General features: G+C 35.2%; 1 protein-coding gene across 2 annotated transcripts; it reads right to left on the reverse strand.

The window, feature by feature from the left end:
- Positions 1 to 15: 15 nt before the first annotated feature.
- Positions 16 to 6,129, reverse strand: LOC141292972 (urokinase plasminogen activator surface receptor-like). 2 transcript variants are annotated; one of them, XM_073825020.1, is made up of 5 exons: positions 6,003 to 6,129; positions 5,802 to 5,918; positions 2,442 to 2,579; positions 2,123 to 2,299; positions 16 to 1,931 (listed from the first exon to the last, which is right to left on the reverse strand). In XM_073825020.1, the coding sequence occupies exons 1-5, from the start codon at positions 6,049 to 6,051 to the stop codon at positions 1,732 to 1,734; spliced, it is 681 nt and encodes a 226-aa protein (XP_073681121.1). In that variant the 5' UTR covers positions 6,052 to 6,129; the 3' UTR covers positions 16 to 1,731. The 2 variants fall into 2 exon arrangements, with proteins under 2 accessions (XP_073681121.1, XP_073681122.1); XM_073825021.1 differs by lacking the exon at positions 2,442 to 2,579.
- Between the last annotated feature and the right edge of the window lie 10,997 nt (positions 6,130 to 17,126).

Genomic DNA, 17,126 nt, shown 5'->3' on the forward strand with positions numbered 1-17,126 from the left:
CCCAATCTTGTAGAAACAACATAAGATAAACAAAAAAAAATCCTCTTATTTAAAATATTTGATTTTTTTTTTTTTTTTTTTTTTTTTTTTACAAAACACAGATCTATTATAAAAATACACACCTGAAATATATAAAATCAAACAGGTTTCTAGGAAGTAGCATTAAATAGTTTAATTGTGAAACTTGAGAAAATACAAAGCAGAAGTGGCATTTCTCTGTATTCCTTGATTGAGTATTAAATTAATTTCTCAGCCTCTTTTTTTTTTAACCCAATTGGATGAGATTTGTTGTGAAAACCTGGCAACCCTGCATGTCACATCTGTTTTAGGCTTTGTTCATGTATTTTATTTTTTAAGTTTGTTTTAGTGATGAATTGTTTAATGTCTCATTCAAGGCATTATTAATATTGATTAGATCTTGTTTACTGAAATGTACAAAAACAAAATGACTGTAACATTAGGATGACAGTTAACGTATTTCTCAACTAACTGTATGATTCAGTTATTGTGTAAGGGTTTGTGAACACCTTATGATTAATGAGTTTTCAATCCCAGTGAAAGCACATCTTGTGTCAAATGTTATGTCAAAATCACTTTCCACAGACATTTGAGGAAGATCTTTTTGAATCTGGTTTTAAAGATGATGCACCTGCACCAAAACCAAGACCTAAACCTCAGAGATTCTGTAACATCTATTGCAAAACTAGAGAAGAATAAAGCTGTAATAGCTGCAAAGGGAGGATAAACTTCCTATAAACGCTTGTGGCTTTGAATTGATTTCAAGATCAAATGTTCAGCAGGAACAAATAAGTATGATTTTCAGATGTTCACATACTTTTGCCAATATAGTGTATCAGCTTGAAGTAATGCATATGAATGTTAGGATATAAATATATATTCCTGTTGATTAAATATTGATAGAGTAATATTATTTGTATGGAAGGAAGTGTTTAACGAAGAAGAATGTAGACCTAAAGAATTAACTGAGATTTGCAGATTTTTGAGCAGATGAAATCTGTCACAACAAATGTTCTAGGCCTATTCCTTATTTGCAACTATCTGGGTTTATTTTTGTAAAATACAATACAGGTCCTGATTATCCCAAATCCTGTTATTACCAATCTTGTCCTCGTATTTATCTTGCATGAAGGTTAAAACGGCAGAGTGGTGCATGAATGAACCAAGCATCTCTACCTCTTTATAGGTAAAAAAAAAACTCTAAATAAACCCATATTAACATCAAAAGTTATTTAGATAGGTATGGTACAACTTATTGAAATAAGTCAGTGTCTTGATCATGGAAAGATGTCAAAAACAGTAACTTTACAATTACCTCAGAAAATGTTACATTAACCTTCCCTTAGTAGTTTACAGCATTATTATTTTTTTTTTAAATATTAATATTAAAAAAATATTAATAATAATAATCTCTGAACCCCTGGGCCCTATGCACTCTGCACTTTTATTATTGTACTTGTTTGGACTTTTTACAGCTTGAGGCTTTAGGGTAATAAATATATAACATATACATATATATAACATGTTACAGATTTAGTTGGCCATATGTAATGAGCTTTCTTTAGAACTTTCGCAAAATGATAATATACATAGATTTTACATAAATTTCATGTATACTTTTTAGTTCATCACATCAGAATACCAACAAAAATGCAAGCTATATATTCTGTACATTGAGTTTGTCACAATGTAGAATGTGAAGATCTGCTGGATTCAGTGCAGCAGGATGAAGGAGAGCAGAGAACAGCAGAGGAACAGGAAGCTCTGGGTGACACTGTTAGCACTGTTAGGACTGTTACACAGGTCCCCCTCACAGCATGAGATGCTCTTAATATGAGGAGATGATGTTGCAGCATCGCAGTCAGCTTTAGTGACACAGCCTTTTAAATTAAACAACATTCTTCCAAAAGTCCCTGATGGACGGAAAGAAAACAGAAAAGTTGAGTCACGAATGCAAGTTGAGATGACATAAAAAAAATCACTGCCTAAGTAAGAAAATAATTGGTATATATTAACTATGTACTAAATGCTCAAAAATAAGACCAACCAGTGATAAAGAGGAAAATCACTTTACTTAAATCCTCTTCATTTAGCAGATTCTCACCTTTTGCATCAAAGCAGTGGTCTTCCTCCCCTGTACAGTTCATTATTTTTGAGCAGTTCTGCCAAACACAATAGTGACATCTCTTTCCATTAGGGGTACTGGAGGTATTGGAGTCATTGAAGACAGTGGTGATTTGGATGACACTGGGGACATTGAGACCAGAATTTCCAATAGGATCTGGAAAAAAAATATAACACTACTTTAACTGCTTCTTTCAATCAATTCCTGCAATTGTGAATTGAAAGTTCTATAGATGCAAAAGAAGTGTTGACTTAAAGAGGACAGTCATTTGCATATAGTATAAAGTACAGTAGCCTACCTGGAGCATCCTTTTTATTACAAAAGTCCGTGCTACAGCAGAAATAAGATACATTATTACTGTTGAAGTTTGTGGACCCATTCACACAGCCAAAAGGTGAAATACAACCTTTATACTTCAATGTAGCAGGAATGTTTCCTAAAAAATACAAACGATACAGAAATAAATATGTCAAAATATTGGGGCTGCCCCCTAACCCTTATGGTGCGTTCACACCGGACGCGAATGAAGCGGCAAGTGCGAGTGATTTACATGTTAAGTCAATGCAAAGACGCGAATAGCCATCCTGCGGCGCGAAACGCGCGAAAGAGGCGGCGCGAAACGCGCGAATAGCGCGAATGAAGCGGCGCGCATTGAGCGTATCAAGCGATTGCCGCGCCATTCGCGCGAATCGCGCAAAACGCGTGAGTTCAAAAATCAAAAAATTCACGCCGCGTTAACCAATCAGGAGCTTGCTCTAGTAGTGACAGAGGCAGAAATCCGAAACAACAATGGAGGACAAAATCACCGTTGATGTCTGTGGTTACTCGGAGCTGTACGATACTTCTTCAGACTTTTGTAGAAACAGGAATAAAAAGGATTTTGGTAGGAAGAAAGTGAGTGAATAGGTCGGACAATCTGGTAAGTTTTAAAAAACGCTCTTTACTCAATTTGACCTACATATACATACATATTGAGACTACAAGCAAGCTAAAGATGGCAAATTGAGCTCATTCACATATTTTACAACTACTTTCCCGCTGACGAGTGGCAGAAGCCCCTCCCATGACGTGAATTCGTGTCTGTTGTGAAGAAAATGCCAAGTGTAGCAATTATCCACTGAGATGGCGAGATGTAGTGAACCCAAGTGCAGTTTATTGAAATGATGTGATGCAAAATCCAAACAAACAAACCAAATGTGAAATCCAAACAACGACGAGACTTGACTTGAGAACTTGACAAAGGCTTGACTTGTCATGAACAGACTTGACTTGACTTGATACAGACTTGACATAAACGTGACTTGAAACAGACTTGATAAACACTCACCAAACAGCAGAATTACAACTTCAATACACGACAGGGAACAACTGAAACATAAGGCCTATTTATACTAAACAATGAGGATCACATGACACAAACCAACCAATGAAAAACAAGAAACAGGACATAGCAACCAATAGACAACCAATCAGAACATGACGCAAGGAACAAAGGGGCCAATGGCAGGAATACACGAGGGCAAGGGAAGCAAGACATAACGGCATGAAACAAATACAAAATAAAAGACATGAAAACATGAACATGAAAACCCCAAGACAAAACAAAACCCCACGTTACACCGAGCAAAATTTCATTAGTTGATTAATTGCAACAACAAAAAAATCACTTGGAAAATATCTATAGAAGTACAGTCAAGCCCAAAATTATTCATACCCTGGCAAATTCTGACTTAAAGTTACCTTTGTTTAACCAGCAAGTTTTTTTTTTTTTTTTTTTGACCGGAAATGACACAGGCTTCTCCCAAAAGATAATAAGGCGATGTACAAGAGGCATCATTTTCTCAGCTTTTATTTACATTTGAACAAAAAGTGGCATGTCCAAAATTATTCATACCATTTGCAAACTGTCACAGTCTATGGGAAAATCCAAAGTTCTATACCATTCCAAATAGTCCAAGCTGTTCTAAAGCCTCCTAATTAGCCTGATTCATTTGGAACAGATGTTTTAACTCAAGAGGTGAAAAACAGAAGCTCTCTGCTGTTGGTTTGTGGACAGTCATGGCTAAGACAAAGGAGCTCACTGAGCACCTGTGGCTGCGCATTGTGGCTGCTCACAAGTCAGGAAAGGGCTGTAAGACCATATCTAAATGTCTTGAAGTTCCATTGACCATCAGCACTGTGAAAAATTTTAGAGGACGTGGTCGGAAAAACCAAAAGTGACACCTGTGCTGGCCAGGAGGATAGTGAGAGAGGTAAAAAAAATCCAAGGATCACCACCAAGGCCATCCTGATGAATCTGGGCTCTGCTGGAGACAACATCTCAAGGCAGACAGTCCAACGGATACTGCACACCGCTGGGTTCCACAGACTCAGACCAAGGAGGACACCACTTCTCCAGATAAAGCACACAGAAGCCCGCTTGGCCTTTGCAAATGCTCATCTGGACAAAGAAGAAGACTTGACTGGTCTTCTGTTTTATGGTCAGATATAACTAAAATTGAATTGTTTGTCTTAACAACAACATCAGGCAGTCTGCAGAGAAACTTGGCCGTGGGCACCAGTGGACATTTCAGCACGACAACGACCCAAAACACAATCCAATTGAGAATCTGAAGGGAACTAAAGATCAGGGTGATGGCAAGGAGACCCTCCAACCTGAAAGAGTTGGAGCTCATCGCTAAAGATGAATGGGCAAAAATACCAGTGGAGACATGCAAAAAGTTGGTCAGCAATTATAGGAAGCGTTTGATTGCTGTAATAGCCAATAAAGGCTTTTCTATTGATTATTGAGAAGGGTATAAATAATTTTGGACATGCCACTTTTTTCAAATGTAAATAAAAGATGAGTAATATTCTTTTCCACAATGATGCCTCTTGTACATCGTCTTATCTTCTGGGAGATGTCTGTGTCATTTCTAATCAAAGAAAAAAAATGCTGGTTGAATAAAAGTAACTTTAAATCCGAATTTGCCAGGGGTATGAATCATTTCGGGCTTGACTGTTTGTTTGTGTTTGCACCAATGCCTGAAACATCTACAAATATATCTGTGGCCTAATGAAATGTATACAAGCTAGCCTGGTGTGAGCATCCTGTGTCATTCTTAAACTCTTTTTTATTTTATATATAGCCAGTGATTCTGTTACATAAGCTACATGCCTACTGAGGACCTACTTCTTGGACAAAGGACAGCAGCTGCTCCAAGAATATATATTTTTTTAATTAGGATGTCATGATGGAAATGGCTTTGATTTGCTTTTGAAATGTTATCTGAGACATATTAGTATGGATTATTAATATAAACGTGAGTAGTCAACTAATCTTGTAAAATGAACGACTAATAGCCGACCAGAAGAACCTTTAGTCAAGGGCAGCCCTACAAAATATGAAGTTTTGTCTTTTTAGCAGCTGCATGGCATAAGAGAAAAGACAAAATGTGCAATATAAAATGAGATCTAAAAGTGAAAATGCCTAAAATCAATGTTCAATGTTTTTCAATTAAGAAATTATTTACGCAACATTCTGTTTGAAAATGAATTAAGCAGCAGTAATCTGTATCCGTATCAATCATACATATTATACATGCATATATTTACACTGTTGCAGCATCCCCATGAGTCAAATATAACAGTAAATTTCAATCAAATGTGCTGGACTTACCATATTGTCCTACAGATGTTAAACTGTAGCATGAGTGCTGATCAGGACATGTTGTTACCAGTGGTTTTGCACAAGAATCTGTTGTATTTGTGCAGTCATAACAGTATCTAGAGTGTCCTTTAGTAATAAAAGAGAGAGGCAGTGAGAGAGAAATCCAGTCATCTCTATATTGTATTTAATACAAGCAATTTGTCTCTGTACCTGCAGTGAAAAAAAGGAACAGAACGAAAACTGAGATTTGCAGATCCATCTCTGTTCAGGAGGCAAATTAAATATGGTGTTTCAGTGCTGATTTTATATCCTAGTAAAAAGGGACGGGCTTTCATGAGATAATGACAGTTTAACAGAAAGTAGTTAAGTGGATATTTCATAAAACAGAAATTGAGATTAAGGAAATTGTAGCTGTGTAATGTACAGTAGACACATCATTCTAATATGCTGATTTGCTGCTCAAGAAACTACTTTTTCTTATCAGTGTTAAAAACAGTTACATATGTAACATGCGGTTATATGCCGGGATGTGCAATCCTGCTTCTAAAAGGCCGTTGTCCTGCAGATTTGAGCTCCAGCCAGATTAAACACACCTGAACCTGCTATTCAAGGTCTTCATGATTACTGGGAACTTCCAGGAAGGTGTGTTTGGGCAGGATTGATGTGACACTCCTGCAATAAGCAAATCTACAGTACATAAACAAAATGAAACAGTAAACTGACAGTTATAGTAGGCCCTACCTGTTTCTCAGATGTCTGAAAGTAAATCTTGTTATGCCATAGAATCACTTTCTACAGACAAACGAGGAAGGTTCTTTTGAATCTGGTCTTAAAGAGCTTGATGTACCTGCACCAAACCCAGACCTGAATCTCAGTGATTCTGTAACATCTAGTGCAAAACTGTACAATAGTAGGGAGGATCAACTCCCTATAAACACTTGTGGCTTTGTATTGGATGTTCAGGTGTTCACATGGTTTTGCCCATATAGTGTATTTTTACCATGGTTTAATAAAATGAGGCAATGGTGAAATGAGGAACAAGTCCATGTTGCATGGAAGACTGTATGCACCAGTAGCGCTCTCTTGTGGCGGTATTGCACATACAATACATGCGTCTTGAGGTTTTTCTTAAGCAAAAACTTGCTGTTACATTATTAGTTGAGAGGTACAACAAACTATGGAAGCTCGTTACAGCCTACCCTGCTGAAAAAAACAGCATATGCTGGTTAGGTAGGTTTTGGTGCTGGGATGCTGGTTTTAGCTGGTTTATGCTGGTCCTTTGCTGGTTTATGCTGGTCATGTTGCTGGTAAAGGACCAGCATAAACCAGCAAAGGACCAGCATAAACCAGCAAATGGCCTGCATAAACCAGCAAAGGACCAGCAAAGGACCAGCATAAACCAGCTAAAACCAGCATACCAGCACCAAAACCTACCTAACCAGCATATGCTGTTTTTTCAGCAGGGTGAATAAAAAATAAAAACGGCTATTGGGACTTATCTCACAATTCTGACTTTTTTCTTAGAACTGTGTGATACAAACTCCCAATTCTGAGAAATAAAGTCACAATATAAACTCGCAATTGTTATCAAGAGTTATAAAGTCAGAATTGCATGAAATAAATTCAAAATAAATTCGCCATTGCGAGTTATAAAGTCAGAATTCTGAGATGTAAACTCGCAATTTTGAGAAATGAAGTGCGATATAAACTCGCTATTGCGATTAAAAAAGTCAGAAAAAAAGCTATTAGAAGACTTTATTTCTCGCAATTGTGAGTTTATATCCCACAATTCTGACTTTGTATCTAGCAATTCTGACTTTATAACTCACAATTGTGCATTTATATCTCACAGTTATAAGAGTCAGATTTGAGAGTTTATATGACGCAATTCTGAGGAAAAATTTTAGAACTGCGAGATGCCAAAAAACCAAAAGAATTGTGAGATAAAAAAAAGTCGCAATTACCTTTATTTATTATTAAGTGGCGGAAACGCTTCCAAACGCTTCCATAACAAACTGATATAACACAATAATGAAACTTAAAACTATTGAGCTGTGCAGTAGGTGTTTCGATGTCAGCAAGTGCAAAGATCTACAGCATGTGTACAAATGTTGTGTAAAATGATGCTAAACGCAGTTTTCAAATATAACAGTATATTTCAATCCATCATACTGCACACAAAACCAGTGTATGTTGCCACTGATAAACTTTGGCACTCTACAAATGTATCTGTGGCCTAATAACATGTATTTAAGCTAGCACTTGGAATCCCCACTAGTAATGGTATAGTATAGTAATATCAGTTATATATAGTAGGATAATAAAAATACAACAATGCAAAAACTGTTTCTCTTTTATTTGCAGTGAAAAGAATAAACAGAAGAAAAAACAGTGAATTGGTTCAATTTTTCTGAGGTCAATGAAATAACATGACTGTTGCAGTGTTTATTTTATAGATTATCTGAGGGGATGGTCTTTTGGAGAAAAGTTTATTCTAAGCACACACTTTTCAGCCGCTTTAAATTCTCAATCTTGTGCAGCAGGATTTATTGCATGTCAATGTTTTTATTGTTCATCAGCAGGAAAAGAATCGTTCTGAAAGTGATTCCGTAGATCTATATCTTCTGTATACTATATCGTTATCGTCCTTGGTGTGTATTTTTGTTAGGAATGTTTAGGTTTGCTTAAGCCAACTATTTAACAATTAATAAATTGCTGTATTTACCAAAAAATTACAATTCTGTGTTGAGTTTTTCTATTCCTAATTACTTTAAGAGCACATTTGCTTTTTAGCCGCTTGAAGTAGCTACTAAATGGCTTTGCTTAGGTCAATTCTGGTTAAGTCTTGATGAAATATTTGTAGAGTATAAACCTTTGCACCTGAGAGTCAGATGCAAATTTATATAGAAATGCCTGATCAGCCTGAGTGATGAAGTGGGAAACTGAATGAAAACCTCTTTCATGTATTTGCAATTAAATTTTTTTATTTGAACTGTAAATAAAAGCCACAGAGAACAGACAAGAGAAATGATGCCAATGTTAATTATTTTATCTAAATTGAATTTGACAGTTTGTGATCTACAGTTAATTTGAACCCTAATGCTGAACATGAGGACATACAAAGTTTTCTTTGATTGACAGTTAAATTAATATGGACAATTGCTTGAATGTTGTTTTATTGTCCTGTTCTAGCTCAGTAAAAGATCATTTTGTATATTTCTATGTTCTTTTCTGTTTTATGGTCACTCCCTGGAATTTTATTTATTAAAAAAATATTAATGATAACCTTATTATTGATTACATAGATCATATTTACTGAAATGTACAAAACCAAACGTTTTAAACATTTGACTGTTATTTCTCAACTGGATGTTTGATTTATATAATACATAACGGGAATAAAATGACGAGTTTTCTTTTTTTTTTGGTAGAATATCTTGTAAGACATTTTAACGATTTAAAGATGAGTGTTTAAACTGAACTAGGATGATGTTTCAACTACCAATTTGAACAAAAGTACTTATCTTAATGAACTAACTGTGGAAAACATGAAGTTTTAATAAGTATTATTGATAATCTTTCTTTACTAGAAAAATAGCCAAACTCTTTATTTATTATTAAAATACATTTATTATTATACTTTGTTTTGAAAATTTACAGCATAAAGCTTAAGGGTAATGTAATTACACACACATACACTATATTGTCAAAAGTATTGGGACACTCCCTTCTGATGAACAGGTTTGACTACTTTAGTCATTTCCATGAGTACAAACATTAATGTTAAGCATATAATAATGTTTTAGGGTATTGTATGATTTGAACAGTTTGGACAGGACCCTTTTCTATTCTAACATGACAGTGCATCTGTGTATAAGCGAGAAAAAATAAATGATTGATTCAGTCAATGTGGAAGAACTAATAAGGTAACTAATTGCAGCAATCATTTTTATAGCGTGTCCTTTGGAATTAAAATCAGGAGCTGAATGATAAAGCGTGTCTGTTTCAACTGTCATTTTATAGCCTATCATAAGATGTGGGTCTTTATGAGCAAACGAAAGTTTAACAAATGGAACCATTTATGGAAACAGAAGCTTACATAATTGAATAGAAGTTAACGACAAAGGAAAGTTTGAAAAGGAATTACAGTTTACTTAAACCATTTTAAAGGGACCGTTTTAAAAAGCCAATTCATCTACTTATGTCATTCCAAACCTGTTTGATGTTCTTTCTTCAGTGGTACACAAAAAAGATATTTGAGAAATCTTATTTGTGTTTGTGTGTATGTGTGTGCTTTTTATTTAATCCATAAAGTGAAAGCCATTGGGATGCAGTGTTGTTAGGGTCCCCTTTGCATCACTTTTGTATGTGCAACGTGCTTCATTGGTTTTAGTTGTTTGCCTTATGCATCAGATCAAGATGCATTTAATGTTTTGCATGCATTTCTAAAAATATAAATCATTTTATATAAATGTATACCTTCATACATATTTTGGAATACCTAATACCACCCCTACCTTAAACCTACCCACTTTTGAACAATATAAAACATGTAACATAGCAGGCAAATAAAAGCACAGTCACAGGGATTTATTGCACAAAACTAGTTTGGTTTGGTGTGGTTTATTTATTTTTATAGCACTACTAAAAGAGCTCCAAGGTTTACCAACAGTGCTTCACATTTAAACAATGTGCAAAAGCAATAGATGCTATTTACACTAAGTGCAAATTTAAATGCAAAATGATGCTGAGGTTGATATGTTTATCTAAAACCAAATAACAATTGAATTTGAACAGTTTGTGATCTACAGTTAATTTTAAACTTTCGGATGCCCATTTTCATATTTCAAGTACATATGATTCTTTAGGGTCTTAATGAAAAGTCTCTAATATACTTTGGTTAAAAAATTTTAATAGTAGTGTAAAAAAAAAAACACCCTTTTACCTTGTCAAAATCAGCTCTGCAACATTTTAAGACATGGCCCCTTTAAATGCCACCGAGCTCTGCTCGCCCCACCCCTCTCTGGGATTATGTTTACTTTAGCCACATTTAGCCGCGTTTAACTGCATTTATCGGCGATACTTGCCAACAAAGATGCATAAAAAACCCTTATACTCACTTCTGCTGTGGGTGAAGCTGCATCACGAGTGATTCACACAAAGATAGATGCATATCAGGATCAGCGCTTTAAAAACGAATGCAATCTTAAACCTCTGCGTCTTCAGCGGCTCAGATGTCGGTAGTAAATGACTACTGCTATGTTCACTACTACATCCAACAACAGAACAATTAGAGTCATCCTCTGCACCTGAGTCACATAATGGCAATCTGTATTGGGACTGTTTCAGCTCGGTGAGGGCGGGTCTAAGATAAGAGGCTCATGTCAATCAAATGTGTTTCGTCACAACTACAAGAAGATAAGAATGAGCTGATCTTAAAAAGAGGATATTACTTTTAAAGATTAAAAAAAATACCACTGGGTGGATTTTTATCATTGTAGGGTGTGTACACAAACTACCAACACACATTAATGTTCATACAACGTGTAAAAGTTAGTTTTGCACCCGATGACTCCTTTAAAATGCATATTATAGTAATGTCAGTAATGTGAGAGCTGAAAGTGACAGAAAAACTGACATTTACCTGAAAAATATATAAATTCATTGATAAGATATGAATCAAGCTGATCAATACCCAGCACTTGTCCATCACAATGTGATATATTACAGTTACACCTTTTACCTTTGTATCTGTAACTGTGAAAAGGAAAACTCCTGATAGTGGAAAAGCAAATAATACAAACTATTTATTTAAATAATAAAATAATTCTGAACACAATAATGATGATTTAGGAATATTGCTTTATATCTTTTGGTTGTCTTTACAGACAAGCTTTTTTAAATATGACCCCAGGAATAAGCTGACTTAATATTTTATTTCATAAATGTCACATCAGAATAACAAAATCACATTAGGACACTAAAAATGCATAGTACAGAGAAAATACAAACTCTATATTCTGTACAGTGTGTCTCATTTTAGAATCTGAAGAGCTGCTGGATTCAGTGCAGCAGGAAGAAGGAGATCAGAGAACCGCAGAGAAACAGGAAGCTCTGAGTGACGCTCTTAGCACCGTTACACAGGTTCCCCTCACAGCACGAGGCACTCGTAACACCTCTAACTGATCTTCCAGCTTCACAAATAGATTTAGAGACACAGCCTTTTAGAAAAACTGACTGGCCTCCAACAGTTTCTAAAGAAAAGGAAAAAAAAAACCACAGGTTGAGTCTAAGTTTACTGATGTATATGATATGTATTAAATGTCTAAACAAGAGAGATTAAAAATATGTAATCTCCTTCCAGATTCTCACCTGTCACTTTAAAGCAGCGGTCTTCGCTCCCTTTACAGCTCAATATGTTTGAGCAGCTCTTATCATCACAGTAGTAACATTTGTTTCCATTGGGGACATTAGAGGGATCTATAGGACAAAAACAAGTATTCTTTTATTTTTTTGTCCGTACAAAATCTAATGAAACGACACTCTGTTAGCCGCTCTATTCAATCAGCATATTATTTCCTGTTTGAATTTACTGTAATAAATGCTACTAAAATCATTTTCACATTATTACTTATTATAAAGTAGAAATTTAGTTTGTGATAACTAATCACAGCAATCATTTTAACAGTGTGTCCTTTGGAAGTAAAATGAGGGTTGACTTTAAAGATGGATATTAATTTGCATATGGCCAGTAAAGCACAATACCTGGAGCACCTAGGAGGTTACACTGGTCTGTGTTACAGCACGCAAAAGATGTCTGTCCAATGCCGAGGTTCATGGATCCACTTACACAGTCAACAGCACACTCTTTAACCTCCGCTTTACCACTAGTGCCACCTAAAAAACATGAATGATTCAGGAAAAACAGTTAAACAGAACATAGTTTAATGGACAACTGATTTATTGATTATTTATATATATTTTTAGATACAACTTGTATTGTTAGCATAACAATCTAAGAGAAAACAAACGAAATGTCAGAAATCTATATAGATCTATATAGTTTTTTCTCAATTTTAAAATTCCTTTAATAAAATAAGTTTTGTTATAAGTTACATTTCAATCCATCATACTGGACTTACCAACTTGTGCCACTGTTGTTGAACTCATGCACTTGAAATATCCACTGGGACATGCTTTTAACTCTTGATCCGTACAAGAACCCGTCTGACTAAAACACTCATAACAGCTGAGAGAGTGTCCTTTAGTAATAAAAGACATGAAGAGAGAGAAACATCTATTATCTGTATTTGTACTCAATACGATTACAAATATTATTTGTCTTTGTACTGTACCTGCAGTGAAAAAAGTGAACAGAAGAAACAATGAGACCTGTAGATCCATCTTTGATCAGGGAGTGAATGAGATAACATGCCTGTTTCAGCGCTCCTTTTATAGCTTATCAGAAGGTGTGGGTCTTTATAAGCAAGTTAATGTTTAACAGAAGTGTAATACATTTCTGGAATCAGAAACTTAAGTGCTTTAATTGAATTTAATGATAAAGGGATGTTTGATAAGGAATTACAGTCTACTCAAACCATATCAAAAGACAATTCATGCAAAAATGACAATTCTGTCATCATTTATTCATGTCATTCCAACTAATCTAAATAGTTTTATATATCTGAATCTGCAAAATAAGAAGGATCATACAAAATACATTTTATTTTATTTAGTACTGAACTGAATAAGATATTTTGCATAAATACTTTTACATAGTCCACAAGAGCAAACAATGGTTGAATTTATAAAAATGGCCCCGTTCAAAAGTTACACTTGATTCTTAATACTGTGTTGTTACCTGAATGATCCACAACTGTGTTTGTTTTTGTTTAGTGATAGTTGTTCATGAGTCCCTTGTTTGTTCGGAACAGTTAAACTGCCTGCTGTTGTTTAGAAAAATCCTTCAGGTCCCACAAATTCTTTGGTTTTTCAACATTTTTGTGTATTTGAACCATTTCCAACAATCACTGTATGATTTTAACATGCATCTTTTCACATTGAGGACAACTGAGAGACTCATATGCAACTATTACAGAAGGTTTAAATGCTCACTGATGCTTTAGAAGGAAACACGATGCATTAAGAGCCTGGGGGTGCAAACTTTTGAACAGAATGGAGATGCATACATTTTTCTTATTTTGCTTAATCTTTTTTTTTTTCAAGACTTCAGGTCAGTACTAAAAATAAAATAACATGCATTATGTATGATCTCTCTTATTTTGGTCAAATCATTACAATTTTGCAGATTCTACTGTAGAAAGACTTCAACTGTATATGCCTAATATATCTTTGTATGATCATTTCACTTTTATATACTTTACTTTGTTGTAAAACATCAAAGGTTTACAACAGGTGCAATTATATGGCCTACACCCACACACCTGCTGTGAAATGAAACTTTGTGTTCAAATGAAACCATAGTTTCATTTTCACTGAAATCATGAAGAATCAGACTTTATAGCTTTAGTAAAATAGAAAACAACAGATTGCATTACTATTATTTGATCACATGCACGAGCACGTGACTAAAAAGAAGTGTGAATGTAACCTTCAAAAAAACATAAGTCTCCATATAATAAGATAATAAAACAATTCCAAAATTTGCAGTAAGATGAAAAGATCAAAAAGCATCCAGAGTAGACATGTCCACATGTCTAGAAAGCATTGTAGCTGTACAAAAACAGTCAGTTATGTTTTTGATATTTGATACCGGAATTTCTTATCATCGTATTAGAAAGTCGTGAAAGTCGTGACGTATTGTCAAGTATGGTGACCCATACTCGAAATTGCCTCTGCATTTAACCCATCCAAGTGCGCACACACAGCAGTGAGAAGTGAACACACACACACACACACACACACACACACACACACACACACACACACACACACACACACACACACTGTGAACACACACTAGTGCCCAGGGAGCAACTGGGGGTTCGGTTCCTTGCTCAAGGGCACTTCAGTCATGGTATTGAAGATGGAAAGAGCGCTGTTCATTCACAATCCCCACCTTCAATTTCTGTCTGAGTGGGAATCAAATTATTATTATATATTGTTGTGATCATAAACCTGCACTTATTATGCACTTGTTACTCTAGTTATTTACTTTAATTACGTAGTAATTACCTATAGCAGAAGCAGTTAGTGGTGCTGTAAGGTGTGAAATTATCTCCTCATGGAATTAAAATCCAGGAACTCTTGAAAACAGATGCCATGCAACAAAGCAATAAAACTAATCTAAGAGATCTTCTAAGAGAACAAACAACCCCACCCTGACCTCTCCTTGCTCATTTATGACCCCCTTCTCTTCTCTGAATTCCCTGCCTCTTACTCTCACACCTTTCTCCCTAAAAGCTTTAATTGAAAGTCACTAAGAAGATCCATATACCACATGTGTTATATCCTGAGTATATATTGTTTTTCCCCTTCATGTTTGGTATCATTCTAAAGGTCTTTTGGTAAAATGGTCTCAATTTCAAAGCAGTCACTTATATTGTTAAAAAGACTGAAAACTTTTATAGAATTGGATTTGCTGCTAAGGGGTTTGTTCTCCCCTTAGGGTCAGATGACAATCTCCAACCAGGTGTGAGTCGCGAGATTTCCTGACAAACCAAAAGGTCTTTGTGTTTGTACAACTGGTTGGAAGATTTGTTTTTTTTGGTCTGGGAGTATTTAAGGCAGGTGACAAAACACTACCTCGGGATTCTGTACCCAGATACTGCGCAAGAGTCTCTGGAGCTAAAAACCACCAGGTCTCTCTCATGCTGCAGTATGTCTCTTTGATAGTCAGGTATGCATCTCTCACTCATGATTCATCTTTGAGTGAACAATGTTATGTGTTTATCTAAATTGAAATTGAATTGGATTCTCATTGTTTAATTGTGTAATTGGCATGATACATTTTTACCTGACAAATAAAATGTTATATTTGATTTTATTCTGAAATCTCCTGCAATCATTATAACTAGTAAATCATGGAGGCTGATGTTACCACAGATATATGGCCAGGATATGACAAACTGAAGGCTTGGGAATGGATGAAGCAGTAGGCACGTCCTCCGAAGACCTGATTTCTGCTTATCACTGATATTAATAAGTTGTGTATGGGAAAGACTAAGTAAACTACACTCTTTGTAAAAGCAAGCAGTAGGCGGCCGGCAAAGAGGGTATTAGTCCCCTACAACCTCTGATTAATAATCAGGCTGGCGAGTTTGTGTCGAATGATCCACACAAAGGCCAACGTGAGACATAAAAGCGACATTGGATCCCTGATGAACGGATAATTGAAAATATGGAATGTCTAGAATGATCAAGTATTTAAATTAATTCATAATTGATATTTGTGAACACCTTTGATTAGAAATACAGTCAAAATTTAATGATCACTTGAAATTGGAGTCAGATTAAGATGGAGCTAGATCAAAATTGAAACTAATTCTTGATAAATCAAGTGAAATTTGTAGAAGCGCTGTAAAAAGACTTTGGACTTCGCTGGACTTTGCTTTCAGGCCAGTGAATCGATCCTTTCTGTTCTATGAGACGTTGCATTTCTATTGTTATCCAGTTTCCAAACCACTTTTTACGGGGTTACAAGGACGCTGAAGCCTAAGATTAAATTTTCTTTATGCATGCATGTATGTATTTTTAACATAAAAGTCAAGGAGTACTAAAAGATAATAGCAAAATAGATTAAACAAAAAGTGGGCTAACATAAACAAAAGAAATAAGGGGGGAAAACTGCACTTTGTAACTCGCAATTGCAAGTTTCTATCTCACAATTCTGGGAAAAAAGTCAGAATTTAGAGATACAAAGTTGCAACTACAAGGAAAAAAAATCAGAATTGCAAGTTTATTGTGAGCTTATATCCTTCAATTCTAACTTTATATCTAGCAATTCTGACTTTATAACTTGCAGCTGTGCATTTATATCTCACAATTCTGAGAAGAAAGTCAGAATTGCCATTTTCTGACTTCACTTTATAACTTGCAATTGTGAGTTTAGGCTTATATCGCAATTCTGACTAAATTTCTTAGAATTTAGAGTTTATATCTCACCACTCTGAGAAAAAAGTCAGAATTGTGAGTTTCTATCACGTAATTCTGACTTAATAACTCGGGTTTGAAAAAAGTCACAATACGGCCTATTTTTAATTAATTAGGCCTATATCACGCAATTCTGACTTAATTTCACAGAATTGCAAGTTTGTATCTCAGAATTCTGACTTTTTAACTTTTTAGCTTCACTTTTTAACTACTTTTTAACCT

Source organism: Garra rufa, chromosome 19, assembly GCF_049309525.1.
Source record: "Garra rufa chromosome 19, GarRuf1.0, whole genome shotgun sequence".
Taxonomy (NCBI): domain Eukaryota; kingdom Metazoa; phylum Chordata; class Actinopteri; order Cypriniformes; family Cyprinidae; genus Garra; species Garra rufa.